A 10,210-nucleotide genomic window follows, 5' to 3' on the forward strand; every position below is an offset into this window, starting at 1 on the left:
ATATATATTTTTTTTTTTTTTTTTTTTTTTTTTTTTTGGACAGGGTTTTGCTATGTAGCCCTGGCTGGCCTCAAACTCTTACTATGTAGATCAGGTTGGCCTGGAACTCACAGAAATGCGTCTGCCTCTCTGACTTCAGAGTGGTGGGATTAGAGGCATTCACCATCACACCTGGCTTTAGACACCATTCTAAATCAGAACATGCAGCCCACTTTTGGCTCGAGTTGGTCTTTCATGGGGCTCCCTCCTTCCCCCACAGAAGGCAGCTGTATATTAAATCACACCCCTTCCCTCCTGAACTAGACTCAGCAAGTTCTCAAGCGCTGTTGGTCCAGTTCTTGCCGAAGCAACTCAAGCAAGACCGCCGATTAGAACAGGCCCGAAGCTTTCAGCAGGGGTAAGATTCTTACTATGAGAACTAGGGCTTTGGGTACCAGAAGCACTTTTGAAGATCTTATTTAGATGTTAGTTCTGCAGAACACCATACCCACCCCCTAACCTGCCTCCTCCAGATGGTTTCTGCCAAGGACAAACTAGTGAGTAGCGCCTGCTGGGTAAGATTGAACTAGGCTGCAGACCCGATGACTGTTGGTGTATCTTGTGGAAGTTTTTACCCACAAGACCACTCTCCAGACTCATGAAAGTTGAGTGGGTTTGTAGGAGTACAAACCAATGAAAAATTTAGGAGGTTTGTGCCTGGGCATTAGGTTGGGGCAAGGAGAAGAGGTTTGAGGCTCTTTGCATTTTATTATAATCTATTATGTACTGTCTTCTCTCCTTTTAAGATCAGTGTGTATCACTCACTGATAGAGATTTGAAAAGAATAATGTGCAAATTAGAAAATAATCAGAAAGCTCTGACCAGAGGGGGAAGGGAGAATGAATAATAGAATTTATTTGAGAATAAGTTCATAATTCAGTGCAAAATGTACACAACCTTGTGGAAGCCAGCAGCCCATTCCAAGGAGTAGAGAAGGGGAAGAGTTGAATCGAGAGAATTAAAGTTGCTGTGAATAGATCATCTTTGGCCACAGGTTTAATTATAACAGGGGTGTTTAGGGACCAGCAGGGTATGCCAATCCAAGATGATTGCTGGGCAGGGGCATCCCCTGAGAAGCAACACTGTGGCAGGACATGGTGCTCTTTGTGCAAAGTTATGGCTTNTGAGATTCTTCAATGTAGCTCTTGCCAGCAGTGCGTGCCAGCACTCCTGATGGCAGCATTTTTGTCTGAATTTGAGACCAGGGACTCCATTTTGAATGTGACACTTCTCACCTACACACTCAGTTTTAAGCAATTGGAGCTGTTGAACTGTATGAAGGCAAATGAATATCTTCATGGAGTCAAGTTTGCAGGTGTGTGTGTCTCTTTCGATGACAAAACTGAAAGGTGTTTTAAAAGCACAGATCTGATCAGTCACACAGACTTTCCAACAGCCGTGGAACGATGTTTACAATGTGATTGCCAAACCATTTTCTAGAGAGAAGCCGGAAACTAGTTTGGAGCTCACACCCAGTAAGAAGAGGACAGAGCTGGTTCCAACATCAAATTCAGAGATCGAAAGCACACAAAGAAACCAAGCAGTTGAGGTGCGTATCCCAGGGGTCCATAGGATAAGTGTTTTAGTTTCTCGGTCATTGTGTTTTATTCTGCGTCTAATAAATATCTGCACCGACATGAGAGATTGGTTATGTGTTTTTTTAAGTAGTTTTCCTGAGGCACATTTAGCCCATATTTAAATTCTAGATGTTTAAAATATGCAATTAGACCCATTCTGATATTGTTATGTTAGAGCTGAAAAGAGAAAAATGGCAGGTTCCTGGGAAGGAGCTGACATGAGATTACCCGGCTCCCCAAGAAGACCTTTATTAGGAGGAGAGAGAGCTTCACAACGTTGGTGGGGGGGGGCGGGGCAGCATGAGGCCTTGGATCGGGAGAGCTGGAGAGCTAGAGAAAGAGAGAGTGTCTTAGCAGCCACAGGCCTTGGAGGAAGAGTGCTGACCCTTCACATCCTGAGAACAAAGGCGTTTCTAACTCTTACAGGTTTGGAAGAGTGTGTGTGTGTGGGGGGGGGGGGGGGGGGGGGGGGGGGGGGGGGGGGGGGGGGTGGAGGGGGGAGGCATCATATCACATGATCTATCTTGGCCATGTCACTATACCTAAGGGCATGGTGGCAGGCAGTAGGTAGGACCGTGATTTTATCCTGCAGCTCCAGGGGATGGAGTTGGTGAAGGGCTTCAAGGCCATAGAGCAACCTGTTTCTTATCACCTCTCTGTCTCAGAGAAGGGAGCTGCAGGGGCACACAGCCTGGTTTCTGAGTAGGGGGAGGAGAATGAACGTGCATGAGCCAGCAAGAGGGTCTGTGGTCTCACAGATACACGTATTCAATTGTGAAACCCTTTGCCATCATACACATCCATAAGCATGTTTTTTTTTTTTAAATTAAAATTTTTTTTTTCCGAGACAGGTTTTCTCTGTGTAGACCTGGCTGTCCTGGAACTCACTCTGTAGACCAGGCTGGCCTCGAGCTCAGAGATTTGCCTGCCTCTGCCTCCCAAGTGCTGGGATTAAAGGCATGCGCCACCACTGAACATACCTGTTTGTCGTCTCTTCCCTGTTGCCCCCATGCCTCTATCTCCAGGCAGCGACCAGCCTGCTTTCTGGCACCTGTAGATTAGTTTGCATTTTGTAGAGATGGTGCATGTATCTAGTTTTAAGACATGTTTTGCACTGATTGATTGATTGATTGTGTATGGGGATATGGCACATGGGGTGGGGTGGGGGCAGAGGACAGCTTGAAGAAGTTGGTCCTCACCTACCATGTGGATTCCAGGATCAAACTAAGATTTGGCTGCAATGTCTTTAACCGGCTGAGCCATCTTTTCTGGTTCTCTAAGCCTTGGCTTTAGTGAGGAGTTTGGGGTCTGCTGGAGACCTCAGCTGTAGGCTACCACTGGCTTTCACTATGACCTTGTGATCCTTTCATTTAAATGGTCTCTTTAGCAGAAGAATCCTAATAGCCACACGTTTTCCTTTCTTATTACATAGCAGAAAAGTGTGTGATTGGTCTGTATATCAATTATTTTGGGTTATAGAGATGTCAGTCATCCTAACATTTTTACCGGACCAATGCTTGTGTCTCTAATGCCACAACCAAAGAGAATTTCTGGCTTTCCTTAAAGGCTCTTCCATAGGGTACTGCAAACATTTCTGTCAGTGTTGGGGGTCTGTTCAAATGATACTTCCAAGGAAGAATTTATATAAACACAGAACAGCACTAGTTGGCAGTAGTTATGAAAATTCATAAGCCCTTCATATTGCATAATTCAAACATCCTCAGTGGAGTGCTTGCCAAGTCAGATTTGTTTTTCAGTAAGTATTATGGGGCAGAAAGTCCCTGCTGCCTCTGGAGCTACAGGGTAGCTATTGCTTTTAACACTTAAGATCCCTCTGAAACAATTGCAAAGACTTGTGCTATGGATGGCGAGCTCCAAGACTTTCCCGTGGTGACATGAGCAAGTGTCAGGACCTGGTCATTCCATGTGGCCGGCGAAACTGGAGTCAGAGTGGAGGAAGAATAGGTGGCAGGCACTGAGCATTGTGGCAGGAATTCACAGCATTGCTTCTCTGCAGGGCTTTGCCCAACAGAGTCCAAGAGTGGTCTTGTTCTTTCCCTCAAGAGCTCCCTTGCCACTTAGCAGAACAGGAATACAAACGTGTGTCACCACTGGCTAAGCTGTGTGGCCTTCAGCTCTCCATGCAGGCCTTTCTCAGTTCATCCCTGGTTCTACTCTTGTTCCTGTGTTTAGAGAGCTATGAGCAGGTGAGAAGCATCAGCCTCTTCACTTTTTCCTTTAAAAAGAGTAGGTCTCTGTTCTTTGAGAATTTCATACACGTATACACTGTACTTTGGCAGTATCCACATTCAGTTCTTCATAAATGCACTGAACGTAGTTAGTGCTGCTGGTATGTGCATGTGTGTGGGGCATCCTCTGTAGCATGGGCAGCTGGCTAGAGGCCACGTCCCTGACTGGTGGCTTCTGGTGGAAGGAGAACCAACTCTTTTCCTGAAACTAGGTCTTAAGATTTGCTAGACACAGACGTCTTCCTGCCTCTACCTGCAACCCAACTCTTTTCTCTTTCCTTTCCTGTCTCCATATATCCGTTCTATGTCCATCCCCTGCCCACTCTGCTCAGCTTGCTATAGGTTCCTCATGATTTTCTACCTCCAGTGACCCCGAGTCTTTGCCTCCGACAGGTCATTTGCTTTGGGTTGCTCTTCCCTTGCTCTGTAAACCCAGCATAGTTTTGCTCTTATAGACTAGCTGGATGTATCCCTCCAAGGTCACAGGCTGAAGTCCTAACCTTCAGTGTAGTTGTATTTGGAGTAAGAGACTAGTTAGGGTTAAACGAGGTCATGGGGTGAGGCCCTGAGCTGCCATGATTGGTGTCTTTGTGAGAAGAAACCCTAGGGGGGTCCTCCTCCTCTTTGTCTTCACTCCTGTTCTCCGTGTGAGCCCTGCAGAGGGAAAGTAGAGAGAGGTGACCCTATCATGAAGGAAGGGGCCTCAGCATGATGCCTGCCTTGCTAACAGTCTGGGGAATGCTGAGGAGGTTAGCATGTGTTGTTTAGGGCATCCAGTCAGCCATGAGTTCAGTCATGTCAGCTTAAACAGACAAATGCAAATAAACAGCTCTTGCCTTGAGAGAGGCCCCCTCTCATCTCTCTGCCTCAAGTGTTATTCCTAGGTGCAGTCTTGGCACTGGCCCAGTCCAGGGAGCTCCCCAGAACCTCCCACACTATCCTCCCTCCGACCCCCTACCCTGCTCCCAGCCCCAGCTTGATTAGTGTACCTTGTACATCCGCCCAAGCTGCTCCAGCCACAAGTTTTCATGGTCACTACTGAATTGGAATCAACTCTTGTCCCTCTAATCAAAACTCCACACCGAGTGTCTGAAGGACCCGATCTGAAGTCAGTCAAGCTTTGGCCCAACCGAGGCAGGCGAGAATCTCACATCAGACACACAACTGACAGTAGAAGTCCACCTGTCCAGGTCATGTGACAAAGTGTGAACGCTCCGTGCTTCTGCTCTCAACCCCAGATCCTCGAGTTCTGTAGAAATATCCTCCCACAAGAGTTACTGAGATGAAGCCCACAGCACAGAATGTAAAAGAACAGCCATGAGTGTTTTCAAAGAATCTAAGGAGTTTAAACCAGACCTCAGTGCCTCAGTGAACTTGAAGAACCTAGGGATAAATGTAGTGATGCCCAGGAAAACACAGACATACAGCTGAATCAGGCAAAGACAACAGGCAAAGGTTCAGGATCTAACAACAGAATTCAGCAGAGAGAGAAACACACAAAAGGAAACTCAAGCTGAAACAAAGCTGTGACTGAAAACCCAAAGCCCTTCCTCTCTGGGCTTTCTTCTTGAACCCTCACTTCCGGGACAACCTGGTTGGTGATCAACTATCAGTGTTGATCTCTCTGTGAGAGCCTCACCACGAGTACTTCCATGTGTCCTGTTGTCCTTCCTTCGGAGAAAGATCCACTTTGTGCCCCTTGTCTTTTGTGACCTGTCTTAGACCATGTCTGCCTACCTTGTCTCTGTTTTCTCACCTTCTACGGAAGGCCTTCACCTTTACCCACCTGCTGGGGTGGGGATAGTCCCTCCGCCCCCCCCCCATTGCCCCATAATTTTCTTCTTGCCTTCGAGATCTCAATCTGCATCTTGCAAGAGATCTCTCCTGATTGACCATGTGGCCCAGGATGGCTCGATGGTCACCATCTACCGCATCGCTCTGTCCGGGGAAATCACAAAACTTCTTCGTGACTGCTGTTAGGTGAGAGCAGAGGAGGACTCTTTGGAGCTGGGCAGTGCTGGGCTCTTTTGGGGTACATGTCTGTTGTATATACACGTGTATATACAGCACACAGGTGCACTGCCTTGTTTCAAGGACTTGTTTCACTATCAGTTATTCTAGAGCAGTTCCTGTTTGTTTTTCCGATTAACAGGCAGGGGGCATATATAGCAAGGATACAAGAGCAAGGATGTGTCCCCATGGGGCAGAACAAAAGATACAAGATTTCGGTCCTCCGAAGGGCACGAAATACGAGATTTAGGAGTTGTTCATTTCTAGCATTTTTTTTTTTCACTTAATATTTTTGGACCACAGTGGATGGCTGTAGATCACTGAAACCGCAGAAGGTAAAGTGAGGGCAAGAGGCGTAGGTCTTGCCTCAGAGGAAAGCAGAGTTTGTTCTGTAGTCACGTATGTGAGAGCCTGGCCTAGGAACACAGAGTCGGGTTCCGAAAATGCTGCTCTGTACTGTGGAAGTGCTTACAGGGCTCTTTGTTAGTTGCAGGACAAAGAAACGAATGCACTTACCAGAGACAGTGGTAGGGGGGATGGGAAAGTCGTTCCAGCCAAGCTGGGGACATCCTGTTAGAGGCTTCAGCACTTGGATGGGTAAAAGCTAGTTCTGTGAAGGGTCGGTTGTATGGTTTTGATAGCCACAGGGATGTTAGGTCAGACTCGGGCTGGCTTTCCAAAGGGACTAAAAGTATCCCAAGATAATCTGCATTTTAACTCCCTGTAACCATGAGAAATTTCCTCATCTGCTTTGTAGAATCTCTAGCACAGGTGCGGCTCCCTCCCCCTCATCCCTCTGTTTCTCTTTTGGAGGCTTCCTCTCACACTCCTAAGTAATGGGCTCTCCCTCCCAGCTTCCTGTGGCGACTCTGACGGCTGGTTACATTCCAGCTAAAGAGTTAGTATGCTTTATAAATGGACCAAGCACCTCGGGTTGGGTTCTCCTAGAGTTGAAAGTAACACTCTTACTGTGGCCTTGTTCTTGCCACCTGCTCCCCGCCCAAGGCAAAAACAAAACTCTCTCCCCACTTCCTTGCTCCATGCCCACTTGATTTGATTTAGGATGCCTTTAGAGTCTGGCGTTTGACTTGGGTGCCTGTTTCTGGGAGAGGGCCAAGAGCCGAGTTGTCAGCCTATGCCAAAGAAATAAGCAGTGGATGCCCGGAGAGGTTTGAAATAACAGTGTATGTTAGACAGGGTGGAGTCAGACAGAGTCAGGGTAAAGGACTCAGAAACTGAACACTGGATTGTTGGTCGTTGTTGGAGGCCACTTGGGAGGGTAGATATAAGTTCCCACTGTTCCCAAAAATTTGGAGAATGAGGGAACTTAAGGAGAGGGACCTTGAATTTAGGGTGAATAACTCCACTTTACTAAACTGTCTAGTGACAAACTCTCCCAGACGCAATAAAACTTATTTGTTTAATGAGCATAGGGGTTGTGTCTGCATGTATATATGTGCACCACATGCGAGAAGTGCCCATGGAGGCCAGAAGAGGGCGCTGGGTGCCTTGAGCTGGAGTTGCAGATAGTTGTGAGCTCTGAGGTGAACGCTGGGAACTGAACCTGGGTCCTCTGGGAGAGTAAATAACCAACAGTCGTCTCCAGCCCCAGGCCTATGAGCCACAATGACCTATACGGCATGATAATCTTAAGGGTACGGCACTTTGGAGGTAACCAAACAGCTCTGTAATTGTACTGAAGGGAAGGTCATGAAATCATGAAATCCATATTTTTAAATGTTTTCTTTTAAAATGTTTTTTTTTCTTTTATCAAAACTTGATTATTTTCTCTTACACTACACCCTGATTACGATTTCTCTTCCTCACCTTCCAGTTCCTTCTCCCCTCCCATCTCATCCCGTCTGGATCCACCCCTTTTCTGTATTTCATTGTAAAAGAACAGGCTTTTAAGAATTAACAACAAAACATAACAAAAATAAAATATAATAAGATCAAATAAAACCCCAACCCTGTCAAATGTAAAGTTGCACACGACAAGCCAACAGAGGGAAAGAGCCCACACGCAAGAGTCCCATGAACAGACTAAACCGGAAACCATAACATATATGCAGAGGGCCTGGTGCAGGCCCATGCAGGTCCTGTGCTTGCGGCTTCAGCCTCTGTGTGCTCAGATGGCCTGTGCTCAGTTTGTAGAGGGCCTTGATCTCCTGCTGTCCTCCATACCCTCTGACTCTTACACTCCCTCCTCTTCCTCCTCCTCCTCTTCCTTCACAGGGCTTCCTTAGCTCTGAGGGAAGGGACTTAATGGAGTCATTGAAATCCATGTTAAATTTTACAATAGGAATCTGCTTTCCGGAGGTGAAGCCTGGATTTGGCTGCCCTCTAGTGGCCACTTACTTGCCACTGCATTTCCTCTTCAGGCAGAAAAGGAGAGCTGGTTCTGCTGGGCACTAGGTAGTTCTGGGGCTTGTTAGTAAGGAACCTTGTAAAGCTCTTTGTATCCCTCAGCTCTGGTCCCTTCAGTGAAGCAGTGTGGTGTAGACTGTGTGCTTAGAAAAAGGTATTCCTCCAGTGAGCGGCGTTTGCGAAACAGACCTGTAGGTCTCAACATACTCTCTTCCACCAAAGTCAAGATAAAAGCTTGGAGGACTGCCCAGATAGCACATTAAAGTGTCTGAGAATCTGACCTAAAGCATGCAAAACATTGTGGGCTATTGCCTTTTAATTTTAAATTTTTAATTGATTTTATGTGTATGGTTCTTTTATCTGCTTATATGTACGTGTACCATGCATGTGCCTGACACTCAAGGAGGTCAGAAGAGGGCATTAGATCCCCTGGAACTGGAGTTATGGAGAGTTATGAGTCTCTGTGTGGGTGCTGGGAATTGAACCTGGGTCTTCTGTAAGAATCAAGTGCTCTTAACCTCTGAGCCATTTCTCCCTTTGTTCAACCCTGTGAACAAAGTATTTTTTAATATTTTATTTATGTATATGATTGCTTGCCTGTATTTATGTCTATGTATCAAGTGTGTGCCTGGTGCCCTCATAAGTGCTTTAGACCCAGAGATGCCAGAAGAGGGTCCTGGAGTTACAGACAGTTGTGGGCTCTACTATGTGGATGCTGTGAACAGAGCCTGCGTCCTTTGAAAGAGCAGTAAGTGCTCTTAACTGCTAAGCCATCTCCCTAGCTTCCACACTTAGTAATATTAAAGTTCAAGATGGCCTCTGGATTGCAGGCTCTCTGAAAGAGCGGTGGAAGTCTGTTGTGCTTTAAAGTGCCCTGGGTGTATGGGACTTAGTAGAGGGTCTGTTGACCATGGCATCAGAGGGATTTGTTTGGGGCACAGTGTGGATGGTTCTATTCCCAGCGATGCTTCTGAGGGCAGTGGTTATTTCAGTGGCACAGAAGCATGGCCCAACGTTGCAATACTGACTGGGATATGCAGTAGCCCAACTAGCCAGCCAGGAGTGTATACTGAGAGATAGCTAAAGAGGGCCTTGAGAAGGCCACACATTTCAGCGGCACTGGATGGCGTGTGCAAGCCTGGCACACACACCCGGGAGGTTCCCAGGGACCCTGGTGCATCTCTTACTGTTGGGTGAATGGTGGGGCTTTTGAGTACAGAGATGCGTTGTCACATTCAGAGCTGAGAGTCAGCAGGCTAATCACTAGCACTAACACCCCGATATTGTGACAGGGTGGGGGTGTTCTGGTGACGAGGGTCCAGATTAGCTTTCTTTTTGTCAAGTGATGGGTCACAGAGAGGGGTTCTACATATAGGCTGAGCTGTGGCTCTGGTGTTCTCGGGCATGTCCATGCAGTTTATCTGCCTCGTTCTTTCTTCCCATCACAGGGCAATCCAAGACCCAGACCTGGAGACCTGATTGAGATTTTTCGAATTGGCTATGAACATTGGGCCATCTATGTGGAAGATGACTGCGTGGTCCACCTGGCTCCCCCAAGTAAGAGTGGATGGATATGCTACTGGGATAGTGGTTAGAAATTAGCAGTGTAAATGGAAGGATGACCAACCACTGCTATCCTCAGCCTCCATCCTTTAGCAAGAAAACATTCCTGGACTTTTATTTGCTTATTAGCAAGTACCAAGTGTCCAGTGTCTTAAGAATGACAGGAGTTTAGAGTGTTCCTAAAATCCTTTTCAACCTCTGGGTCTGATGCCAATCATTTAGCATCGTTCATCACCCGAAAACACAAAGGACCATTGCTCTCACCACCTGGTTCATGTTGTTCCCAAGTTATGCTTCCCACTTCCTTATCATCTTTGTCACTTTCCTGCCCAAAGTGAAAGCCGTTGTCTTCCGGATATTCCAGTGAGCTCTAGGCCACCTTATCCTAAGTCACTGGTTCTCAAC

The 10,210-nt window shown here is 46.9% G+C and overlaps 1 protein-coding gene across 1 annotated transcript in view; it reads left to right on the forward strand.

The window, feature by feature from the left end:
* Plaat5 (phospholipase A and acyltransferase 5) overlaps window positions 1-9,837 on the forward strand; it is a 10,364-nt gene extending 527 nt beyond the window's left edge. Inside the window, exons 2-4 of the mRNA XM_021152445.1 lie at window positions 304-397; window positions 1,480-1,588; window positions 9,691-9,837. Coding sequence (XP_021008104.1) covers window positions 304-397; window positions 1,480-1,588; window positions 9,691-9,837 — 350 coding nt within the window. The remainder of the gene's footprint in view (window positions 1-303; window positions 398-1,479; window positions 1,589-9,690) is intronic.
* Window positions 9,838-10,210: the final 373 nt, after the last annotated feature.

This window comes from Mus caroli, chromosome 19 (genome assembly GCF_900094665.2).
Source record: "Mus caroli chromosome 19, CAROLI_EIJ_v1.1, whole genome shotgun sequence".
NCBI lineage: Eukaryota > Metazoa > Chordata > Mammalia > Rodentia > Muridae > Mus > Mus caroli.